Below are 24,732 nucleotides of genomic sequence, written 5' to 3'. Positions count from 1 at the left end.
GATGAGAGGTCGAAGGAAAACGGCAAGAAACGGGCCACAAACAGACAAATAACAGAGCAGTACAACAGTAGTGTGCAGAACGGCTTCTCGGAACGCACGACTCGTTGGTCCTGGTCATTGATGGACTATTGCAGCAGACGACCACCCCGGGTTCCTATCAGCTAAAAACAAGAAGAAGAGGCTCCAGTCGGCAGGCGATCACCCCGGGTTCCTATCAGCTAAAAACAAGAAGAAGAGACTCCAGTGGGCAGGCGATCACCCCGGGTTCCTATCAGCTAAAAACAAGAAGAAGAGGGTCCAGTGGGCAGGCGATCACCCCGGGTTCCTATCAGCTAAAACCAAGAAGAAGAGTCTCCAGTGGACAGGCGACCACCCCGGGTTCCTATCAGCTAAAAACAAGAAGAAGAGTCTCCAGTGGGCAGGCGATCACCCCGGGTTCCTATCAGCTAAAAACAAGAAGAAGAGGCTCCAGTGGGCAGGCGATCACCCCGGGTTCCTATCAGCTAAAAACAAGAAGAAGAGTCTCCAGTGGGCAGGCGATCACCCCGGGTTCCTATCAGCTAAAAACAAGAAGAAGAGGCTCCAGTGGGCAGGCGATCACCCCGGGTTCCTATCAGCTAAAAACAAGAAGAAGTGGCTCCAGTGGGCAGGCGACCACCAACACTGGACAATTGAGGAGTGGAAAAACATTGCCTGGTCCGACAAATCCCAGTTCCTGTCGCGTCATGCTGATGGCAGAGTCAGGATTTGGCGAAAGCAGCATGAGTCCATGGCCCCATTCTACCTGGTGTCAACAGTACAGGCTAGTGGTGGCGACGCTCCCCATCCAACCTGACAGAGCTTGAGAGGATCTGCAGAGAAGAACGGGAGAAACTCTCCAAATACAGGTGTGTCAAACTTGTAGCGTCATACCCAAGAAGACTTGAGGCTGTAATCGCTGCCAAAGGTGCTTCAACAAAGTACTGAGTAAAGGGTCTGAATACTTATGTACATGTGATATTTTATTTGTTTAAATTTTTAATACATTTGCAAAAATGTTTATAAACCTGTTTTTGCTTTGTAATTATGGGGTATTGTGTGTAGATTGATTAGGGGGGGAAAAAACAATTGAATCCATTTTAGAATAAAACTGTAAACGTAACAAAATGTAGAAAAAATCAAGGGGTCAGAATACTTTCGGAATGTGTTTTTATTTACAGGTAATTGCCAAAATAATGGAAACAGTAAATGAGTGATTGTCAAGTTGTCTAGGTGTTATAATTATTTTCAGCTCTGCCCAAACTTGAAAACGGCTTGCTCAACCCGTGAAGGATGCAAAGGGACAACTCAATTCCTTTCCAGTGTTTTATTATGGTTTTGATGCCATTTGTTGAATATGTTGAAATAGTTGATTTGTTGAATAGAGTAGTTGAATCACAGAGGAATAGGGAATAGGAATAGCAATAGCAATAGGAATAGCACTAGCACTAGGAATAGCACTAGCACTAGGAATAGCACTAGCACTAGGAATAGCACTAGCACTAGGAATAGCACTAGCACTAGGAATAGCACTAGCACTAGGAATAGGTTGATAACCTTAAACAAACAGAGAATAAACATGCATTATTTTACACTAAACAATGCATGACACAGCAACAAAGCATGGCTTTGAATAAAGTAAACGTTTAAACAATTTAATCTAGCACCCTAGCAATTACTTCTGCAGTCAGAAAATATCCACAACAAAAGTCAAAATTCCTACCAGAGTTAAACATGTAAATTGTGCTAAGCACTGGATGCAACATAATAAATAATTCCAAACATTACATACCAGTTGCGTCTTTAGGGTTGAACAATGAGCTGTGTGTATGTTGAGGACCAAACATTTTATACCCATGCTTATCTGACAGGTGCGCATGTAAAAGTAGTCCCTCCAGAAATCCTGGCTCAATTTTTTAGTTCCACCTGTGTTTTTTGGGTTATCTGCCCTCTTGAGGCCTGGAGGTCTTTAAAGGAAGAGCTGCCATTGTGCTCATGTTTTGAGTGTTCTGTTTTGACGCAACACCTCCCACTTGACCTCCTGGTTCTTGAACCTAAGGAGGTCACACGAACCTCGATGTTGGGCAGGTTCGATTTCAGCTATCAGGCTCTTCCTTCTTCAACAGGAAGTAAAACAATGATGCGTCTGACATCCCTATGAAGAACCGTAGCAGGTATTTTAGTTGAGAGTTTCTTTGACTTCTCTTGAGCAGGCTTCACAGTTGGGACTGGGTAGCTGGGAAAAGTTCTGACATGCACATCTCTGACGATGCCCTTCTTGTCAATGTTGACACTGATGACTCTGGCTAGTTTGTAGTGACCCCTCCAGGCATTTTGGTCAGCCAGCCAGACAACATCTCCAACAGCCACATTCCTATGTGTTGTGTGCCATTTACTCCTCACGAATAGATTGGGCCCAGCTAACTGACTCCACTTCCTCCAGAACCGGTCAACTTCTGTTTGGATCGCTCTCAATCTTTTGTATGGGTAGCTTTCAAAATCAAAGCATCCAAGATCTCCTCTGGGTCCAATCCGTCCAAGCAGAAGGGAATTTGGGCTGATGTATTCTATGCAGTCCTCCCGGCTTTGAGTTCTTGCATCTATGGGCCTCTCATTGGCAAGGTTAGCAGCCGTGTAGAGAAATGTTTGAAACTCACTCCATGTGAAGAGTCCTTCTCCTCCCAGGTTGTGCAAAGCCCGCTTCACAGTACGAACAGCTGCTTCTGCAGCTCCATTCCTGTGAGGGGAGTCTGCTGGGTGGATTTTCCAGCTCCATTCTGTCCCATGCTTGGAAGCTTCATTTTCAAGCTCAGATTTACCTAGTTGATCCAAGAAGATGTAGAGTTCTTTGAGGGCAGGTCTGGCACCCACAAAGTTCTTTCCAGGATCTGACCACAATTTCTTTGGGTGCCCTCTCAGTGCCGTGAATCTTTGGTAAGCCAGTAGGAAGCCTTCCGTCGACTGGTCACTGACAACATCTGTGTGTATAGCTCTGGATACCATGCAACAGAAGACAATACCCCACACCTTGAGCTTGGTTTTCTTTTTCACCTCGTCCTTGACTTCATACGGTCCAAATAAGTCCACTGTTGTGTACTCAAATGGTCTGGCTGGTGTTATCCGCTCGGATGGAAGGTCACTCATGATCTGTTGGCACTTTCTGGCCCTGGCCTTTCTGCACACCACACAATTGTCAACTCTCTTTTTAGCCAGCTTCCGGCCTTTTATCACCCAGGCTTTCTTCCTCATCCGGAGGAGTGTGCCTGCTATTTCTTCATGATTTGCACCATGGGCCTCTTGAGCTAGGAGAGTGGATATCCATGCCTCATATGGTAGAATTGGTACGGCAGTTTCGTCCTCATCAAAGATCTGGAACCTTCCTCCACAAACTAAGAGCCCAGTCTCTTTATCTCTGTAAACAGCGAGTCTGTTGAGAGTGGTATCTTGAAAGGTTATACCTTCTTGAGCTGCAAGGAACAAGTCTCTTAGTGCATCCTCACACTCCCCGACAGTGAGTACAGCTTGTTTGGCTCTGTACCTCCAGTTTGTTGTAAGAGCGTCCTCCCACTTTGGCTTATCTGAGGCTGAATTCTTGGTCAATATTTCTTTCCATCTCGTTGCGGCTCTCCAAACCCAGGCAATGACTCGGATCAGCCTGGTCAGATTGCTGAATTTCCTGATGTCAATCAGTTTTGTTACCGCAGAGCCGGCTGGTGATCTTCGGATCCGAGTCTTAGGTTCATCTGGTTTATTTTGCTGTGTATCACTCTGGTTTCTCTTGACCTGCGCTCTGGTCAGTGCTGCTGAGAAAGCTTTCCTTCGAAGTTTGTTTATACCTTCCTTGGCATACGCAGCGATTTCTTTGGCTGACTTATGTGGCCACTCTTTCACAGGTTTCCTCAGGAATGCTGGTCCATCCTGCCACATGGAATCTTCCTGGAGGTCTTCTGGGGCTGCCCCTCTTGTTATGATGTCAGCACTGTTCAGGCTTCCTGGGATCCACCACCAGTCTTCTATGGATGTGGATTTCTGGATCTCTCCAACTCTATTTGCAAAGAAAGTTTGATATCCATAGCTGTCTCTCTGGATTGCTCCCAACACAGTTTGACTGTCCAGTAGATGGAGCCATCGTTCAATTTCTATTCGACTGTGCTTTTCAACGTACTTTCGAAGTCGTGCTGCATAGACAGCACCGCAGATTTCAGCTTTTACTGGTTCTCCCTTTTGGTCCAATGGTGTAAGCTTTGCTTTGGATTCAACCAGTCTGACTTTGATGCCTTGCTGGGTCTCCCATCTTAAGTACACTACGGCTCCATAGCTCTTGTCACTTCCATCAGAGAATGTTATTCCCCATGGTTTTCCAATCCAGTTGGCTGGTGTGAGGCTTCTGTGAAAGGTGATTTGGCCAAGACGTGTGTATTCCTCAAAGAATTGGATGGCTTCTTCCCTCAAATTTTCAGACAAAGGTTTTTCCCAAGTGTCTCGGGTCAGAGTTTTGCCTCCAGCTTCCTGAAACGCCTTTCTGACAAGAATGGCGCCCTTTTGTTTGGCAGGTGTGACGAGGCCTATTGGGTCATACAGGCTAGCTACCTGGCTCAGCAGTTCTCTTCTCGTCAGTGGGTTTGGAGTTTTCCCTCTCACCTCTTCATCAAGGAGATTTTGGCCGACTCTCATTTTCCCTTTCCTCTTTGAGAAATTGATTGAAGTCATGAGGTACAGTCTATCCTCCTCAACAAGGTATCCAACTCCAAGGGCTTTATTGTATCCTTCCCTTATTTGGTTTGGGAGAATGAGTGCTGTGCTTGACTGCGCTCCTTGTTCTTCTGGTACGATCTCCTGCCTCCCACTTTGATCTGACCGGACCCAGGGCTTGAGGACGAAGCCGCCTGCCTTCAGGATCTCTTCAACACTTTTGGTGTTCTGGTCCAGCTTTTGCAAGTCATTATGGGAAGTCAGGATGTCATCGACATAGGTATCCTCTTCAAGGATCCTACGTTCCTCCTCCAGGTGAGCAAACATGGGCAGTTTGCTTGTCTCTCTCATAGCCAATTGCGCAATGCACCCTGCTGGTCGATCGCCAATATTGACTCTGGTGATCGCATACTCTTCAATCTCTTCCTCCTCAGTGTCTCTCCAGAGAAATCTGTGGAGGTGCATCTCCAGGTCTTCCAACCACACAGAATTGTACATTTTCTTAATGTCGCCGAGGGCAGCATTGACGCCTCTCCTGAACCTGAGTAGTACTGCTCGGATGGGATTGAGGACATCAGGCCCTTTCAGCAGAAGGTCATTCATGCTGACCCCTCTAAACTTCTGGCTGCTGTTCCATACCAGTCTCACAGGTGTTGTGAGAGAGTGCAGGTTTGCTGCCACCAAGTGGCTGACATACCATACTGGCCCCTTCCAGCTGGCAATGAGCTCTTTGGTGAGTTTCTTCGCTGCTCTTCTCTCGACCATTTCATGGACTTGAGCTGTGTATGCTATTCTCCACTCTGGCTCTTTTTTGAGTTGCTTTTCTGTTCTCAAGAAGGTGGCTTCCACCCCACTCCTGTTGTCAGGAAGGGAACTTGGATCTTGAATCCAAGGGTATTTTGTGTCCCAATGGAGTTCATCACTGTGAGCATCTGCTTTGATGTAGGTGAGGCCTTTCCTTATGATCTCCAGCTCTCTTTCCTCACTCAGAGTCATTTCTTTGCCTCCTGGTTGACAGTTGCCGCACCGGCATCCTCCACACTTTGGGTCGCAAGCTGCTCCAATGCTGTCCCACTTCCACCAATCCAAGAACTCTCTGTGAGCAACTGTTCCTTTGGTTTCAGCTGTGAACAGCTTAGCTATCTCTTGATACTTGACAGCAGTTGCTTTCATGGATCGAGCAAAGTGTGTTTCAGACCTGTGTGCGGCTATATCCACTTCTTCAAACAGATCTGGATGTGCTCCACCAACAGTCTTTCCTAGCGGGCCTTCCCACAAGACAAGGTCTCCAATCACCTTCACTCTTTGCGGAGCAAGTCTTCCTTCGCGGTGGCTTATCAGTAGCTCAATACTCTCTGGTCTACTCAGATCTCCTAGATTGACTTCTGGGAAGAACTTCTTGAGTTGCTCAGGTTTGATGACTCTGTGGACGTTGGCAATTTCATTCAAACCATAGCAGATAAGCTCATGAGCTCTTTCCGTGCCTATGGGCGTTTTGACCCTCACTCTGAGGAGATATCTTCTGGTTCTAACCTTCATGCCCATTCCTCCGACTCCATGAACGACTAAAGTGATGTTTTCACTTCGAAGATTTAATCTTCTGGCAGCTCTGTGAGTGATGTAGTTTGTGTCCGATGCCAAGTCGATCAGGGTTCCAATTCTTTGTCCTGCATTGGCAGTTACCTTGAGCAGCATTAGAATAACTGGCAATTCTTCTACTGCACTTGACTCAGTCACTCCCAGCTGATTATTTTTGACACAGTTTGTTTTCGCAGTGGCGTTGGTGAATGCTTTCTTGAATTTCTCTGCCATCTCTGGGGAGAGCTTAGATACCAATTCCTCCTGCTCCTCTGTAAGCGTATACCTTCTCACATTGGATTGTCTTCTGTCTGAGTCACTTCTCTTGAAATCTCCCTTCAGACAAAGAAAGAAATGATGGTCTTTCTGACAGTCTCTTTTCCTGCACAGGTAAGTGTCTTTGCATTCATCATCTTCTCCATGACAGACCAAGCACCTCTTGCAGGCCCCCAGCTTTTCTACAGCATCCAACTTTTCCACCGGCTTCAGTTCTTTGAAACGCTTGCAAAAGAAGATCTTTTCTCTATGCTTTTCATCTCCACAGACAACACAGCCGCCTTTCCTTGTGGAACGTGTGGACGCATATTTTCTCTCCACACAAGCATATTTCTTCTCTGGCTTTTCACTCCCTCCCAGCTGCTCTAATTTTTCAAGAATTTCCTCCTGTGTTTTCAGGAATTTAAGAAGGTTTTCAAAGTGATTGTCCGGCGTGACATTATTCCTCGGGTTAACCATGAAGACAAGCCAATCCCGCTTGATGTTGTCAGGTAACTTGCTTTCTATGGATCTAATCACTAGAGGGTTGTTGATGGCTCCTGTGCCTCCAAGCTCTGTGAGATCATCCAGTGCCTTCTCTATAGTTTGGATCATGTCGATAACTTTCCTTGGCTGATTTGCTCTTAAAGCAGGAACTTTCTCCAGATCCTCAATTATCTCCAAGGCAATTGTAGACTTGTTTCCATACCTGTTCTCAAGCACCCTGAACATGTCCTCAGCAGTATTGTACGTAGACAAACGGAGGTCTCTGCACATTCTCTCATCTACACTGTCAATGAGTTGGATTTTCTTTACTTCGACTGAGCCTGTTGGTTCCCCCTGCTTCTGTAGACTCTCCCAGTCTCTTCTCCATCGATGGAAATTCCTTTTATACCCACTGAACTTGGGTAAACAGGTTGGTTTTATTCTCAGTGTCGGCCGTGGAGCTGGCATGGGCATCTGCAGCACTCTCCCTCTGTCTTTATCCTCTTCCGCAATTCTTTGCGCTGTGAGAAATCCTGCCCTCCTTGCTTCAAGGTTGTTTCTGAATGCTTTCAGATCCTTTACTCTGGCTTCCAGCCGTTCTTTTTCTGCTACTGGAATCCACATCTCCCACTCTGCTAGGCTTGTGATTGCATCTTGGACTTGTGCCTTCGCACCATCCCACCGTAGCTCGAAGCCATCTCTATTTACAGCCATCACAGGTATTTGAGCAACCCCATCACAGGCGGTCTCAGCTTCTTTGATTGCAGACTTCACCTCGTCCTCCCCGTATCTAGGCCATAGGTTGGACTGGATCATCCCCCTGACCTCATCCAATCGTACTTCGCATTCTTGGAATGTCTTCTCAAGTTCAGTCTGCTGCTGCTTGCTCAGGTCAGCTTCTTCACCCTCATCGGTTCCAGCTTCAATGTCTGCCAGAAGTCCAGCCCTGTATTCATCATTTGTCTCACTGACCTTCCTTGCCTCCGACGTGAGCTTCTTGAACTCCTCTCGCAGTTCGCTCTTAGTCATGTGTTTTGCACCTCTGCTAAGGAAGTTTGCTTGCTTGGTAAAAGCACTCTTAGCCAAAGTTCTTTCTTGCTTCAGCTCCTTCACTGTTTTCCCAAGAGCTTCCTCCGCCATTTTGAGATGTAAGCCAATATCCTCTCTGCGACGACAGCTTTCCTGACTTCAGGCCGTTAATCCTTTTGTCTTCACTGACACGTTGGTTATCAACTGTCAAGTTGTCTAGGTGTTATAATTATTTTCAGCTCTGCCCAAACTTGAAAACGGCTTGCTCAACCCGTGAAGGATGCAAAGGGACAACTCAATTCCTTTCCAGTGTTTTATTATGGTTTTGATGCCATTTGTTGAATATGTTGAAATAGTTGATTTGTTGAATAGAGTAGTTGAATCACAGAGGAATAGGGAATAGGAATAGCAATAGCAATAGGAATAGCACTAGCACTAGGAATAGCACTAGCACTAGGAATAGCACTAGCACTAGGAATAGCACTAGCACTAGGAATAGCACTAGCACTAGGAATAGCACTAGCACTAGGAATAGGTTGATAACCTTAAACAAACAGAGAATAAACATGCATTATTTTACACTAAACAATGCATGACACAGCAACAAAGCATGGCTTTGAATAAAGTAAACGTTTAAACAATTTAATCTAGCACCCTAGCAATTACTTCTGCAGTCAGAAAATATCCACAACAAAAGTCAAAATTCCTACCAGAGTTAAACATGTAAATTGTGCTAAGCACTGGATGCAACATAATAAATAATTCCAAACATTACATACCAGTTGCGTCTTTAGGGTTGAACAATGAGCTGTGTGTATGTTGAGGACCAAACATTTTATACCCATGCTTATCTGACAGGTGCGCATGTAAAAGTAGTCCCTCCAGAAATCCTGGCTCAATTTTTTAGTTCCACCTGTGTTTTTTGGGTTATCTGCCCTCTTGAGGCCTGGAGGTCTTTAAAGGAAGAGCTGCCATTGTGCTCATGTTTTGAGTGTTCTGTTTTGACGCAACAGTGATACAATATAAACAGAAAGCAGGTGTTTCCACACAAGTGTCGTTTCTGAGTGAATTAAGCAATTAACATCCCATCATGCTTAGCGGTATACAAATGCTCGGCAGGCCATTATTTTTGCTACCATGGCTATGCCCACATAGGATGACAATGCCCCTATCCACAGGGTCCCTGAATGGTTTGATGAGCATGACAACGATGTAAACCATATGCCATGGCCTTCTCAATCAAATCAAATGTATTTATATATTTTATATAGCCCTTCGTACATCAGCTGATATCTCAAAGTGCTGTACAGAAACCCAGCCTAAAACCCCAAACAGAAAGCAATGCAGGTGTAGAAGACACCAGATCACCAGATCTCAAACCTATTGAACACTTATGGGGAGATTCTGGAGCGGCGCCTGAGACAACAGAAACACCAAATTATGATCTAAGAATGCTGTTGTATCCCTCCAATAGAGTTCCAGACACTTGTAGAAACTATGGGAGAATATTCTCATCTTTATGCCAAAAACGTGATTTGAGTGTTTTTCATTGGTTCTCAACACAGATTTTTGTGTGGGGCGGCAGGGTAGCCTAGCGGTTAGAGTGTAGAGGTGGCAGGTAGCTTAGTGGTTAGAGTGTAGAGGTGGCAGGTAGCTTAGTGGTTAGAGTGTGGAGGTGGCGGGTAGCCTAGTGGTTAGAGTGTAGAGGCGGCAGGTAGCCTAGCGGTTAGAGTGTGGAGGTGGCGGGTAGCCTAGCGGTTAGAGTGTAGAGGCGGCAGGTAGCCTAGCGGTTAGAGTGTGGAGGTGGCGGGTAGCCTAGTGGTTAGAGTGTAGAGGTGGCGGGTAGCCTAGTGGTTAGAGTGTAGAGGTGGCAGGTAGCTTAGTGGTTAGAGTGTAGAGGCGGCAGGGTAGCCTAGTGGTTAGAGTGTAGAGGTGGCAGGTAGCCTAGCGGTTAGAGCGTTGGACTAGTAACCGAAAGGTTGCAAGCTCTAATCCCCGAGCTGACAAGGTACAACTCTGTCGTTCTGCTCCCTGAACAAGGCAGTTAACCCACTGTTCCTAGGCCGTCATTGTAAAATAAGAATTTGTTCTTAACTGATTTGCCTAGTTAAATAAAGGTAAAATGTGATACCCTTTAGTCTCCACAGTGTTAGATTGTCTCAGGGTAAGATGATTAGTGTGTGGTACATCTGGTGAACAACGTTCAGTTCAGAGTTCCATTTCTTCTTCTCTGACAACTGAGAGGGAGCGCAGAGGAGGGCTGCATTTATATAAGGTCTTTTCACTGGAGAGGAGACGAGCAGACCACACACACACACACACACACACACACACACACACACACACACACACACACACACACACACACACACACACACACACACACACACACACACACACACACACACACACACACACACACACACACACACGATCTATTTATACTTGGAAGAGAGGATGCAGTCACTGTCTTCCTTTATTATCTCTGTCTTCCTTTATTATCTCTGTACAGTAGTGGTTGTTAATGGAGACCACAGAAACAGTAATGGTTGCTAATGGAGACCCAAGTAAACAAACAGATAAACAACACAAACCTGGTCAACCTGTAGACAATGACCAGAGCCCGTTGTCTCCCTCGTGTCTGACTGTTCTGCTCCCCCTGCTGGACCCTTTGGTCTCTGCACATCTTTACTCTGCTTTCTCTTCTTCCCTCTCTCCTCCTCCTCATCCCCCTGTTCCCCCTGTTCTGTCTATATACAGTCTATATACTTTCCATACACAGTCTATATACCGTCTATATACAGTCTATATACAGTCTATATACAGTCTATATACCGTCTATATACAGTCTATATACCGTCTATATACCGTCTATATACCGTCTATATACCGTCTATATACCGTCTATATACAGTATATACTGTCCATATACAGTCTATATACAGTCTATATACCGTCCATATACAGTCCATATACAGTCTATATACTGTCTATATACCGTCTATATACCGTCTATATACCGTCTATATACAGTCTATATACTGTCCATATACAGTCCATACACAGTCTATATACCGTCCATATACCGTCCATATACAGTCCATATACAGTCCATACACAGTCTATATACAGTCCATATACAGTCCATATACAGTCTATACACAGTCTATACACAGTCCATATACAGTCCATATACCGTCTATATACAGTCTATATTCAGTCTATATTCAGTCTATACATTGGACATAAATGACTATAAAAAAACACCAGGAAATCAGCTCCAAGTGTTTTTAAATTAATACATTCTAAAATGTTCCCTAGTATCATAAAGAGATGTGGTCAAATATTATATCTGTTAGGGCTTCTTGCTGTTCATTTGCAGTCTACAAATGATTTGTAAAGTTCCGGCCCCCCGATCACCCACTCAAGAAAATAAATAATCCCCCGGCTGAATATAGTTGATGATCCCTGCACTATGGTCATCGTGAATTATTGTGACTACAGGAGTTGACAAGCTGCACAAAACAGATCTGGGACCAGGTTATGTTGCCTCTGCTCCTGGGGCAGGAGAGGAGCTAGCTAGCTGAGCTGGACATCCTGCCTACCTGGCTGGCCTTTTAAGGCTGCTCCTTCGTTGCTCCCTCTCTCCCTGGGCCTCGGACAAACGTACGCACTCACACACACACGCATATGTCACGAGACACACACACACATATGCTCACGCACGCACACTGAACACACACACAAACTGAACACACACACACACACATGCCTTAGAGCATATCTTCCACCCAGCCAAGCCAAGTTTCCCCCCATGATCCTAACAAAGGAGGCCGGAGCCTTCTCTCCTCTCTCACTCTCACTCACTCACTCACTCACTCACTCACTCACTCACTCACTCACTCACTCACTCACTCACTCACTCACTGTCTGTCACTATCTCTCTCTCTCTTCCTCTCCCTTTCTCTGTCTCTCTCTCTCTCTCTGTCCCTCCTTCTCTTTCTCACTCACTCACTCACTCACTCACTCACTCACTCACTCACTCACTCACTCACTCACTCACTCACTCACTCACTCACTCACTCACTGTCTGTCTGTCACTATCTCTCTCTCTTCCTCCCCCTTTCTCTGTCTCTCTCTCTCTCTCTCTGTCCCTCCTTCTCTTTCTCTCTCTCTGTCTCTGTAAAGGATGTCACTGTGTGACTAATGGGAGGCATGTTAATTAAGAAAACAATTGTTTTCTTTCTTCTCTTAGATGCATTATTTTAGGCCTATTGGTCGATTAGGGGCATTATTTTAGGCCTATAGGTCGATTAGATGCATTATTTTAGGCCTATAGGTCGATTAGAGGCATTATTTTAGGCCTATTGGTCGATTAGAGGCATTATTTTAGGCCTATAGGTCGATTAGAGGCATTATTTTAGGCCTATAGGTCGATTAGAGGCATTATTTTAGGCCTATAGGTCGATTAGGGGCATTATTTTAGGCCTATAGGTCGATTAGGGGCATTATTTTAGGCCTATAGGTCGATTAGAGGCATTATTTTAGGCCTATAGGTCGATTAGGGGCATTATTTTAGGCCTATTGGTCGATTAGAGGCATTATTTTAGGCCTATAGGTCGATTAGAGGCATTATTTTAGGCCTATAGGTCGATTAGATGCATTATTTTAGGCCTATAGGTCGATTAAAGGCATTATTTAGGATTCTGCATTCACTGCAGTCGGTAGGAAGGCTTTTATGTCTCAATGTGTTGCATTTGTACAACACAAACGTCGACAGTCCAAAATCAACCTCTGTTTTTTGCATGTTGCCTTTAAGCTTTACTCCACTTCCTGTTTCCTCTATACCTTCTGTACCTCTGCTCCTGTGTTTGGATGAGGAATGTCTCTCTGTCTCTGATGAAACTGTAAAGAAATATGTTGTAAAACTTATGAAGATAAAAAGTACCTGTTATAAAAGTTATGAAGTTAGAAAGGGTATATTATAAAATGTTTCAAAATAGGTTATGTTATAGAAGTGTCTCCCAGTGAGATTTAAACACACCACTCTAGCCCTCCCAGCTCTGTACCTGTATGTAGGTAGTAGAGGCCGTAACGCTACATTAGACCATTCTATTAAAAGACAGTGGTGCAGGGAGGAAGTTGTCCTAGGACAGTGGTGCAGGGAGGAAGTTGCCCTAGGACAGTGGTGCAGGGAGGAAGTTGCCCTAGGACAGTGGTGCAGGGAGGAAGTTGTCCTAGGACAGTGGTGCAGGGAGGAAGTTGTCCTAGGACAGTGGTGCAGGGAGGAAGTTGCCCTAGGATAGTGGTGCAGGGAGGATGTTGTCCTAGGACAGTGGTGCAGGGAGGAAGCTGTCCTAGGACAGTGGTGCAGGGAGGAAGTTGCCCTAGGACAGTGGTGCAGGGAGGAAGTTGCCCTAGGACAGTGGTGCAGGGAGGAAGTTGCCCTAGGACAGTGGTGCAGGGAGGAAGTTGTCCTAGGACAGTGGTGCAGGGAGGAAGTTGTCCTAGTATAGTGGTGCAGGGAGGAAGTTGTCCTAGGACAGTGGTGCAGGGAGGAAGTTGTCCTAGGATAGTGGTGCAGGGAGGAAGTTGTCCTAGGACAGTGGTGCAGGGAGGAAGTTGCCCTAGGATAGTGGTGCAGGGAGGAAGTTGCCCTAGGACAGTGGCGCAGGGAGGAAGTTGCCCTAGGACAGTGGTGCAGGGAGGAAGTTGCCCTAGGACAGTGGTGCAGGGAGGAAGCTGTCCTAGGACAGTGGTGCAGGGAGGAAGTTGCCCTAGGACAGTGGTGCAGGGAGGAAGTTGCCCTAGGACAGTGGTGCAGGGAGGAAGCTGTCCTAGGACAGTGGTGCAGGGAGGAAGTTGCCCTAGGACAGTGGTGCAGGGAGGAAGTTGCCCTAGGACAGTGTTTGAGGGAAGAAGTTGCCCTAGGACAGTGGTGCAGGGAGGAAGTTGCCCTAGGACAGTGGTGCAGGGAGGAAGTTGCCCTAGGACAGTGGTGCAGGGAGGAAGTTGTCCTAGGACAGTGGTGCAGGGAGGAAGTTGTCCTAGGACAGTGGTGCAGGAAGTTGTCCTAGGACAGTGGTGCAGGGAGGAAGTTGTCCTAGGACAGTGGTGCAGGGAGGAAGTTGTCCTAGGCCAGTGGTGCAGGGTGGAAGTTGCCCTCGGACAGTGGTGCAGGGAGGAAGTTGCCCTAGGACAGTGGTGCAGGGAGGAAGTTGCCCTAGGACAGTGGTGCAGGGAGGAAGTTGTCCTAGGACAGTGGTGCAGGGAGGAAGTTGTCCTAGGACAGTGGTGCAGGGAGGAAGTTGTCCTAGGCCAGTGGTGCAGGGAGGAAGTTGCCCTAGGACAGTGGTGCAGGGAGGAAGTTGTCCTAGGACAGTGGTGCAGGGAGGAAGTTGTCCTAGGACTGTGGTTCCCAAACTGTGGGGAACGATATTTCGGCAGGTTTTAAAAAATGTATTTTTTTGGTGACCGTATTTCCGCGACACCAGCGGTTATCAGTCATGAAGGCAGTCAAATTACGATTCTCCAAGCTCTGATGCTGCTGATGGTCATTAGTAGCCTACCAAACTAGGTACTCAGCACTCTATTGTCCCTCTAATCACTCTGACATAAATACAAAACGTAATTGGAAATCGAATCAAACACTTCATGAGAGCCCATGAGCTCATGTTGCGCAACATTTCAATCGGCTATGCAATTGCGTGAGAAACAGAGTGATGGCCTCTATTAAAAAGAGGAGGATGCCATCAGCTTTCTGTAGGCTAGGCCTTCTATATTTATTTCTCAACTTTTCTAATATTAAGCACATTGCTTATCTTTACAACAGGTGTATAGCCTACCTGGCTGGCATGAAAATGAACCACGGGAAAAGCATCCCCCATTAGCTATTTAAGTGCATAGATGACATGTCTTTTTCCCCGCTTCTCCTGTTTCTAGACAGGTGCATGATAATGGTCCATTCTAAATCAAAACAAATTTCACACATATATTATTTATTATATGTAAAGACAAGATTACATCAAGAATAGTCTGATGGGTGACAATATTAGCATATCACTTGTGAATGATATATTATCACTTGTGAATGATGCCCAGCATATGAAAAAATGACTTTTTTGAGACTTGTTTGTAAAATAGTCTCACACCTCATGAAGCCTAGCCCATAGGCCTATATGTTTTAATATGATTTGTATCTAAACTAAAGTGTCCAAATAACTTCTTATAATTAAGCACATTAATCCGCTTTACAAGGGGTGTAGAGCCTAACGGGCATACATAAGCAGCGCGTGAGTTTCAAGTTTGGGGAAGATCATTTTTACCATAAAAATGCACCTTTCTAATAAAAGCATTACATGTATAATTGCATTTGCAGTCACTTTTGATAATGGTGTTTTCCTGCTAATGGAACATTCACGCTTATAGCCTACTGCCGTGTTCGCATTGCTGCGCTTATAATGTGAAGAAATAGTTAAACCTAATAGTTTATCAACATTTTAAGCTAAATGTTTTGATCTGTTAGACCGACAGTTTCTTGCTTAACAATCACTGGCTGACGAAATTTCGTGACCGCCACAGCCCTAGTCCGGCTTTAACTTGAAAGTTGTAATAGTAGAATGAACAAGGTGCAATTTCTAAATTGAGTAGTGCATCATCACCCAAGTTGGGTAGTGCATCATCACCCAAGTTGGGTAGTACATCATCGCCCAAGTTGGGTAGTACATCATCGCCCAAGTTGGGTAGTACATCATCGCCCAAGTTGGGTAGTACATCATCGCCCAAGTTGGGTAGTGCATCATCGCCCAAGTTGAGTAGTGCATCATCACGCATGTGTAATGTTTTTTTATTTCTGTTTTTTATCCGTTAGATATTGGAATTTTTTTGTCACTCAAATATCACATAAATACACATTAGACAAAATGTATTTCATTCAGGTTTAGATATCTAGATAGACAGTTAAGTATCTAGAGGGAGAGAGAGTTAGATATTATTTTTTATTATTGATTATGCAATGCAGCCATGTCATGTCTAACTCACTGACTACTGTAACAGTTCCCATGGTGATGATAGAATGTTTTCCTTCCTGTTCCTCCCCCAGGCGGAGACAGCGGCCAATAGGATCTGTAAGGTGTTGGCTGTCAACCAGGAGAATGAGCAGCTGATGGAGGACTATGAGAAGCTGGCTAGTGATGTGAGCACTCTGTCCCTCCTCTGTTCTCCTCCTCCCCTTAATGTCCCTGCACCACCGTCTCTCCCACCTCTCTGCCCCATCTCCCTGCTCCCCTCACCTCCTTCTTCTACAAGTCCAGAGGATTGTTGCTCAGACAGTGTAGAGACCGTAGAGACTCAGACCTCACCAGGTCCCACAACACAGGTGACACGATGTTCAGGGTGACAACCAAGTATCAGAAATATACAACTCTATGTTCAGGGTGACAACCAAGTATCAGAAATATGATAAGTGTAACGCCACAAAATTAATAGCCTGGGTACCCAGATCTGTTTGTGCCATCATGCCACTTCTTCAAACTCCTTGTCTTGTTTAACATGATAAGGAGTGGGTAGAATGATACCACAAACAGATCTGGGACCAGACTAACAAATTTAATTGTGCTTCAGTTAATTAGCTTCCTAATTTTCTCACTGTCCTAAAGACACGAGTTATTCACTATTAGTAACAACATTCTCTCTCTGTCTCTGTCCATTCCTTTTCTCATTGTTTTAACCTCCACCTTTAACCGCTCCTTGTTTTTGCCCTCGCTGCCCCGTTATACCTGCGCTGTCTGTCCCCATCTCTCCCTAAATCATAGCTCTTGGAGTGGATCCGCCGCACCATCCCCTGGCTGGAGAACCGTGCTCCAGAGAACACCATGCAGGCCATGCAGCAGAAACTCGAGGACTTCAGGGACTATCGCCGCCAACACAAACCCCCCAAGGTTTGACTCCCGCTGGGGCCAACACTTGGATTGTTAGACTTGTGTCATTAATTATTTATGTACTTTGTATCTGTGAAAGGGGGGGGGGGTCCCCTTTTAAAAAGAGACAAAGGTTTCAGAATAATACGGGAAAATGTATGTTAGTTACTTTGGATAAAAGGGTCTACTGTTTTATGTAGGCGGGTGGCCTTGCTCAAGCATTTACATTTACATTTTAGTCATTTAGCAGACGCTCTTATCCAGAGCGACTTACAGTGCATACATTTTATTACATTTTACATACTGAGACAAGGATATCCCTACCGGCCAAACCCTCCCTAACCCGGACGACGCTATGCCAATTGTGCGTCGCCCCACGGATCTCCCGGTTGCGGCCGGCTGCGACAGAGCCTGGGCGCGAACCCAGAGACTGCGCCACCCGGGAGGTCAAGCCTTTGTTTCTGTGAGCCGGGAATGGATCACAAGGCAGGAGACATCTGAGTATTATGTAGTATGATGTAGTACTATTTAGTGTTATGCATATTATGTATTTTATTTGTTGTTTTGTTTCCTGTTTGGAGCCCAGGAAGAGTAGCCGTTGCCTTGGCAGCCGTTAATTGGGGATCCCAATCAAATACTAAACACTATGTGTTTTTACTGTGTGTTTTTACTGTGATTATTAAAAGGTCCAGGAGAAGTGCCAGCTAGAGATCAACTTCAACACCCTGCAGACCAAGCTGAGGCTCAGCAACAGGCCTGCCTTCATGCCCTCCGAGGGGAAGATGGTGTCGGTAGGTAGCCCACGTCGTACGCTACCTAGTGCACTAAACACATACCTCACATACCTCTCTCTCTGTCTCTCTGTCTCTCTGTCTCTGTGTCTCTGTCTCTGTGTCTCTGTGTGTGTCTCTCTCTCTTTCGCTCTCTCTCTCTCTCTTCAGTTAAATTAAATTAAATTCAAGGTGCTTTTTTGGCATGGGAAACATTTGGTTAACATTGACAAAGCAAGTGAAGTAGATAATATACAAAAGTGAAATAAACAATAAAAATGAACAATAAACATTACACTCACAGAAGTTCCAAAAGAATAAAGACATTACAAATGTCATATTATGTATTTTTACAGGGTTGTAATGATGTGCAAATGGTTAAAGTACAAAAGGGAAAATAAATAAACATAAATATGGGTTTCATTTACATTGGTGTTTGTTCTTCACTGTTTGCCCTTTTATTGTGGCAACAGGTCACACATCTTGCTGCTGTGATGCACACTGTGGTATTTCACCCGGTAGATATGAGAGTTTATCAAAATCGGTTTGTTTTTTAATTTTTTGTGGATCTGTGTAATGTGAGGAAAATATGTGTCTCTAATATGGTCATACATTTGGCAGGAGGTTAGGAAGTGCAGCTCAGTTTCCACCTCATTTTGTGGGCAGTGTGCACATAGCCTGTCTTCTCTTGAGAGCCAGGTCTGCTTACGGCGACCTTTCTCAATAGCAAGGCTATGCTCACTGAGTCTGTACATAGTCAAAGCTTTCCTTAAGTTTGGTTCAGTCACAGTGGTCAGGTATTCTGCCACTGTGTACTCTCTGTTTAGGGCCAAATAGCATTCTAGTTTGCTCTGTTTTTTTGTTCATTCTTTCCAATGTGTCAAGTAATTATCTTTTTGTTTTCTCATGATTTGGTTGGGTCTAATTGTGCTGTTGTCCTGGGGCTCTGTGGGGTGTGTTTGTGAACAGAGCCCTAGTACCAGCTTGCTTAGGGGACTTCTCCAGGTTCATCTCTCTGTAGGTGATGGCTTTGTTATGGAAGATTTGGGAATCGCTTCCTTTTAGGTGGTTGTGGAATTTAATTTAATGTCTCTCTTCTGGATTTTGATAATTAGCGGGTTTCGGCCTAATTCTGCTCTGCATTATTTGGTGTTTTACGTTGTACACGGAGGATATTTTTGCAGAATTCTGCATGCAGAGTTTCAATTTGGTGTTTGTCCCATTTTGTGAATTCTTGGTTGGTGAGCGGACCCCAGACCTCACAACCATAAAGGGTAATGGGTTCTATAACTGATTCAAGTATTTCGACCGATTATCAAATAAAATAAAAATGTATTTGTCACATACACATGGTTAGCAGATGTTAATGCGAGGGTAGCGAAATGCTTGTGCTTCTAGTTCCGACCATGCAGTAATATCTAACAAGTAATCTAACCTAACAATTTCACAACAACTATCTTACACACAAGTGTAAATGAATGAATAAGAATATGTACATATAAATATATAAATGAGTGATGGCCGAACGGCATAGGCAAGATGCAGTAGATGGTATAGAGTACAGTATATACATATGAGATGAGTAATGTAGGGTATGTAAACATTATATAAAGTGGCATTGTTTAAAGTGGCTAGTGATACATTTATTACATCAATTTTTTCATTATTAAAGTGGCTAGAGATGAGTCAGTATGTTGGCAGCAGCCACTCAATGTTAGTGATGGCTGTTTAACAGTCTGATGGCCTTGAGATAAAAGCTGTTTTTCAGTCTCTGGGTCCCCGCTTCGATGCACCTGTACTGACCTAGTTTTCTGGATGATAGCGGGGTGAACAGGCAGTGGCTCGGATGGTTGATGTTCTTGATGATCTTTATGGCCTTCCTATGACATCGGGTGGTGTAGGTGTCCTGGCGGGCAGGTAGTTTGCCCCCGGTGATGCGTTGTGCAGACCTCACTACCCTCTGGAGAGCCTTACGGTTGTGGGCGGAGCAGTTGCCGTACCAGGCGGTGATACAGCCCGACAGGATGCTCTCGATTGTAAAAGTTCTGTAAAAGTTTGTGAGTGTTTTTGGTGACAAGCCGAATTTCTTCAGCCTCCTGAGGTTGAAGAGGCGCTGCTGCGCCTTCTTCACAACGCTGTCTGTGTGGGTGGACCATTTCAGTTTGTCCATGATGTGTACGCCGAGGAACTTAAAACTTTCCACCTTCTCCACTACTGTCCCGTCGATGTGGATAGGGGGGTGCTCCCTCTGCTGTTTCCTGAAGTCCATGATCATCTCCTTTGTTTTGTTGCCGTTGAGTGTGAGGTTATTTTCCTGACACCACACTCTTGAGGGCCCTCACCTCCTCCCTGTAGGCCGTCTCGTCGTTGTTGGTAATCAAGCCTACCGCTGTAGTGTCGTCTGCAAACTTGATGATTGAGTTGGAGGCGTGCATGGCCACGCAGTCATGGGTGAACAGGGAGTACAGGAGAGGGCTGAGAATGCACCCTTGTGGGGCCCCAGTGTTGACGATCAGCGGGGTGGAGATGTTGTTTCCGACCCTCACCACCTGCGGGCGTCCCGTCAAAAAGTTCAGGACCCAGTTGCATAGAGCGGCGTCTAGACCCAGGGTCTCGAGGTTAGTGACGAGTTTGGAGGGTGCTATGGTGTTAAATGCTGAGCTGTAGTCGATGAACAGCATTCTTACATAGGTATTCCTCTTGTCTAGATGGGTTAGGGCAGTGTGCAGTGCAATTGCAATTGCGTCGTCTGTGGACCTATTGGGATGGTACGCAAATTGGAGTGGGTCTAGGGTGTCAGGTAGGGTGGAGGTGATATGGTCCTTGACTAGTCTCTCAAAGCACTTCATGATGAAAGATAGTGAGTGCTACGGTTCGGTAGTCGTTTAGTTCAGTTACCTTCGCTTTCTTGGGAACAGGAACAATGGTGGCCCTCTTGAAGCACGTGGGAACAGCAGACTAGGATAAGGATTGATTGAATATGTCTTTAAACACACCAGCCAGCTGGTCTGCGCAAAGCAGTCTCAGGATATGTGGTTTCCATTTTACATAGAGTCAAATGAAGTTCGTTCAGGGCCATTGATGTGTCTGCTCGGGGGGGATATACACAACTGTAATTATGATCAAAGACAATTCTCTTGGTAGATAATGTGGTCGGCATTTGATTGTAAGGAATTCTTGGTCAGGTGAACAAAAGGATTTGAGTTCCGGTATGTTGTTATGATCACACCACGTCTCGTTAATCACAAGGCATACACCCCCGCCCTTCTTCTTACCAGAGAGATGTTTGTTTCTGTCGGCTCGATTCGTGAAGAAACCGGGTGGCTGTACCGACTCTGATGACGTATCCCGAGTGAGCCATGTTTCCGTGAAACAAAGAACGTTACAATCTATGATTTTTATGATTTTTCAACACCGATACCGATTATTGGAGGACCAAAAAAGCTGATACCGATTAATCGGTCGATTTTTATATATATATATATATATATATATATATATATATATTTATAATAATGACAATTACAACAATACTGAATGAACAATGAACACTTTTATTTTAACTCAATATAATACATAAATAAAATACATTTAGTCTCAAATAAATAATGAAACATGTTCAATTTGATTTAAATAATGCAAAAACAAAGTGTTGGAGAAGAAAGTAAAAGTGCAATATGTGCCATGTAAGAAAGCTAACGTTTAAGTTCCTTGCTCAGAACGTGAGAACATATGAAAGCTGGTGGTTCCTTTTAACAGGAGTCTTCAATATTCCCAGGTAAGACGTTTTAGGTTGTAGTTATTATAGGACTATTTCTCTCTATACTATTTGTATTTCATATACCTTTGACTATTGGATGTTCTTATAGGCACTTTAGTATTGCCAGTCTAATCTCAGGAGGTGATAGGCTTGAAGTCATAAACAGCGCTGTGCTTCAAGCATTGCTAAGAGCTGCTGGCAAACAGTTTGAACGAATGCTTACGAACCTCCATTCAGTCTGACTGCTCTATCAAATATCAAATCATAGACTTAATTATAATATAATAACACACAGAAATACGAGCCTTAGGTCATTAATATGGTCAAATCCGGAAACTATCATTTTCGAAAACAAAACGTTTATTCTTTCAGTGAAATACAGAACCGTTCCGTATTTTATCTAACGGGTGGCATCCCTAAGTCTAAATATTGCTGTTACATTGCACAACCTTCAATGTTATGTCATAATTACGTAAAATTCTGGCAAATTAATTACGGTCTTTGTTAGGAAGAAATCTTCAAGAAGTGTTCACACAGTTCGCAACGAGCCAGGCGGCCCAAACTGCTGCATATACCCTGACTCTGCTTACACTGAACGCAAGACACAGTTTCAGTGACACAGTTTCAGTTGATTATATGCAACGCAGGACAAGCTAGTTAAACTAGTAATATCATCAACCATGTGTAGTTAACTAGTGATTATGTGAAGATTGATTGTTTCTTATAAGATAAGTTTAATGCTAGCAAGCAACTTACCTTGGCTCCTTGCTGCCTGCACTCGCTTAACAGGTGGTCAGCATGTAAAATAATCGGCCATAATAGGCGTCCAAAATTTACGATTACCGATTGTTCTGAAAACTTGAAATCGTTCTTGAAAACTTCGGCCATTAAACTTAATCGGCCCTAATTAATCGGCCATTCCGATTAATCGGTAGACCTCTAATCCTAATTGGTATGTTGAATTTTATGTTCCTTTTGATGGCATAGAATGCCCTTCTTGCCTTGTCTCTCAGATCGTTCACAGCTTTGGGGAAGTTACCTGTGGCGCTGATGTTTAGGCCAAGGTATGTATAGTTTTTTGTGTGTTCTAGGGCAACGGTGTCTAGATGGAATTTGTATTTGTGGTCCTGGCGACTGGACCGTCTTACTGAGATTTACTGTCAGGGCCCAGGTCTGACACAATCTGTGCAGAAGATCTAGGTGCTGCTGTAGGCCCTTCCTTGGTAGGTGACAGAAGCACCAGATCATCAGCAAACAGTAGACATATCAACTTCAGATTCTAGTAGGGTGAGGCCGGGTGCTGCAGAATGTTCTAGTGCCCTCGCCAATTCGTTGATATACAATGGCTTGCGAAAGTATTCACTGCCCTTTGGCATTTTTCCTATTTTGTTGCCTTAAAACCTGGAATTAAAATTCATTTTTGGGGGGTTTGTATCATTTGATTTATACAACATGCCTACCACTTTGAAGCGGCAAAATCTTTTTTATTGTGAAACAAACAAGAAATAAGACATAAAACATAAAACTTGAACAAGTATAACTATTCACACCCCACAAAGTCAATACTTTGTTAGAGTCACCTTTTGCAGCAATTACAGCTGCAAGTCTCTTGGGGGTATGTCTCTATAAGCTTGGCACATCTAGCCACTGGGATTTTTGCCCATTCTTCAAGGCAAAACTGCTCCAGCTCCTTCAAGTTGGATGGGTTCTGCTGGTGTACAGCAAACTTTATGTCATAACACAGATTCTCAATTGGATTGAGGTCTGGGCTTCGACTAGGCCATTCTAAGACGTTTAAATGTTTCCCCTTAAACCACTCGAGTGTTGCTTTAGCAGTATGCTTTGGGTCATTGTCCTACTGGAAGGTGAACCTCCTTCCCAGTCTCAAATCTCTGGACGACTGAAACAGGTTTCCCTCAAGAATTTCCTTTATTTAGCACCATCCATCATTCCTTCAATTCTGACCAATTTCTCAGTCCCTGTCGATGAAAAACCTCCCCACAGCATGATGCTGCCACCACCATGCTTCACTGTGGGGATGGTGTTCTCAGGGTGATGAGAGGTGTTGGGTTTGCGCCAGACATAGCGTTTTCCTTGATGAGTCGTGACCCGTTTTTGTTGGTTATGTTGTCATAGTTGTGTCTAGGGGGGGGTATGAGGGAGGGAATGCTGTCACCTCCATGTAGGTGTCTGTCCCCCTGTGTTCTGAGGGTGTCAGGTTCTTGTCCAGTTCTGGCATTTAGGTCACCACAGACTAGTACATGTCCTTGGGCCTGGAAATTGTTGATTTCCCCCTCCAGGATGGAGAAGCTGTCTTCATTAAAATATGGGGATTCTAATGGGGGGATATAGGTAGCACACAGGAGGAAATGTTTCTGTGTTAAGGTCATTTCCTTTTGAATTTCTAACCAAATGTAAAATGTTCCTGATTAATTTAATAGAGCGAGTTAGGTCTGCTCTATACCAAATTAGCATACCCCCTGAGTCCCTTCCCTGTTTCGCACCTGGTAGTTTGGTGGATGGGACTACCAGCTCTCTGTAACCTAGAGGGCAACCAGTGGGTCTGTCTCCTCTATACCAGGTTTCTTGTAGGATGACAATGTCTGTATTTCCAATTTCTTTGATGAAGTCCAGGTTCCTGCTCTTTAGGCCAAAGGCAGATGACCTCAGGCCTTGGATATACCAGGATGAGATAGTGAAGGCTTTGTGTTCCATAAAGTGTGCAGTGTTGTTGGTCGTGTGGTTTGGCCTCAGGGTCCCGCAGGTCTGGGAGAGTGGGGTGTCTATTGATCTGTTGTTCCTGTGTAAAGTGTTAGGGCTGCATTTGAGATCGATGTCCTTTAGGGTCCGGGCGAAGGTGGGCACTGCTGCCTTGTATAGGTGGACCTAGTCATAGAGGCTGTTCAAGTCCAGGGTGGAGTGGTGGGCCAGAAAAACATTTGGTTTTGAGGCACAGTCACGGGAAATAATTGCGTTTACCCGCTGTATGGTAGCAGGGTGGAAGTCTTTTCGTGGTAGCAGGGTGGAGATAACCACTTGTGCGTGGGGAAAGTAGAAGAAGCTTTTTCAGTCTCTCTCTCTCTCTCTCTCTCTCTCTCTCTCTCTCTCTCTCTCTCTCTCTCTCTCTCTCTCTCTGTCTCTCTCTGTCTCTCTCTGTCTCTGTCTCTCTCTGTCTCTGTCTCTGTCTCTCTCTCTCTCTGTCTCTCTCTCTCTCTGTCTCTCTCTC

General features: G+C 44.8%; 2 protein-coding genes across 4 annotated transcripts in view; one reads left to right on the top strand and one right to left on the bottom strand.

The window, feature by feature from the left end:
- actn1 (actinin, alpha 1) overlaps positions 1 to 24,732 on the top strand; it is a gene marked incomplete in the record, with an annotated part of 133,230 nt that overhangs the window by 80,030 nt on the left and 28,468 nt on the right. For all 3 annotated transcript variants that reach the window (XM_055862479.1, XM_055862478.1, XM_055862480.1), the window contains 3 exon segments: positions 16,160 to 16,252; positions 16,872 to 16,997; positions 17,663 to 17,767. In XM_055862479.1, the coding sequence (XP_055718454.1) occupies positions 16,160 to 16,252; positions 16,872 to 16,997; positions 17,663 to 17,767 (324 nt within the window).
- LOC129811293 (uncharacterized) lies at positions 1,331 to 7,469 on the bottom strand. The gene is made up of 2 exons (XM_055862477.1): positions 4,184 to 7,469; positions 1,331 to 4,063 (listed from the first exon to the last, which is right to left on the bottom strand). Exons 1-2 carry the CDS (start codon positions 7,318 to 7,320, stop codon positions 2,122 to 2,124), a joined length of 5,079 nt encoding a protein of 1,692 aa, XP_055718452.1. The 5' UTR covers positions 7,321 to 7,469; the 3' UTR covers positions 1,331 to 2,121.

This window comes from Salvelinus fontinalis, chromosome 15, assembly GCF_029448725.1.
Source record: "Salvelinus fontinalis isolate EN_2023a chromosome 15, ASM2944872v1, whole genome shotgun sequence".
NCBI lineage: Eukaryota > Metazoa > Chordata > Actinopteri > Salmoniformes > Salmonidae > Salvelinus > Salvelinus fontinalis.
This window is presented reverse-complemented; position numbering and strand designations above follow the sequence as displayed.

Coding starts and splice junctions, on each gene's coding strand:
- LOC129811293 (XM_055862477.1), bottom strand. CDS start 7,320: ATGTGCAGAGACCTCCGTTTGTCTACGTACAATACTGCTGAGGACATG. Junction 4,064..4,183: donor TATGCAGCACGACTTCGAAA/GTACGTTGAAAA, acceptor CTTTGCAAATAG/AGTTGGAGAGATCCAGAAAT.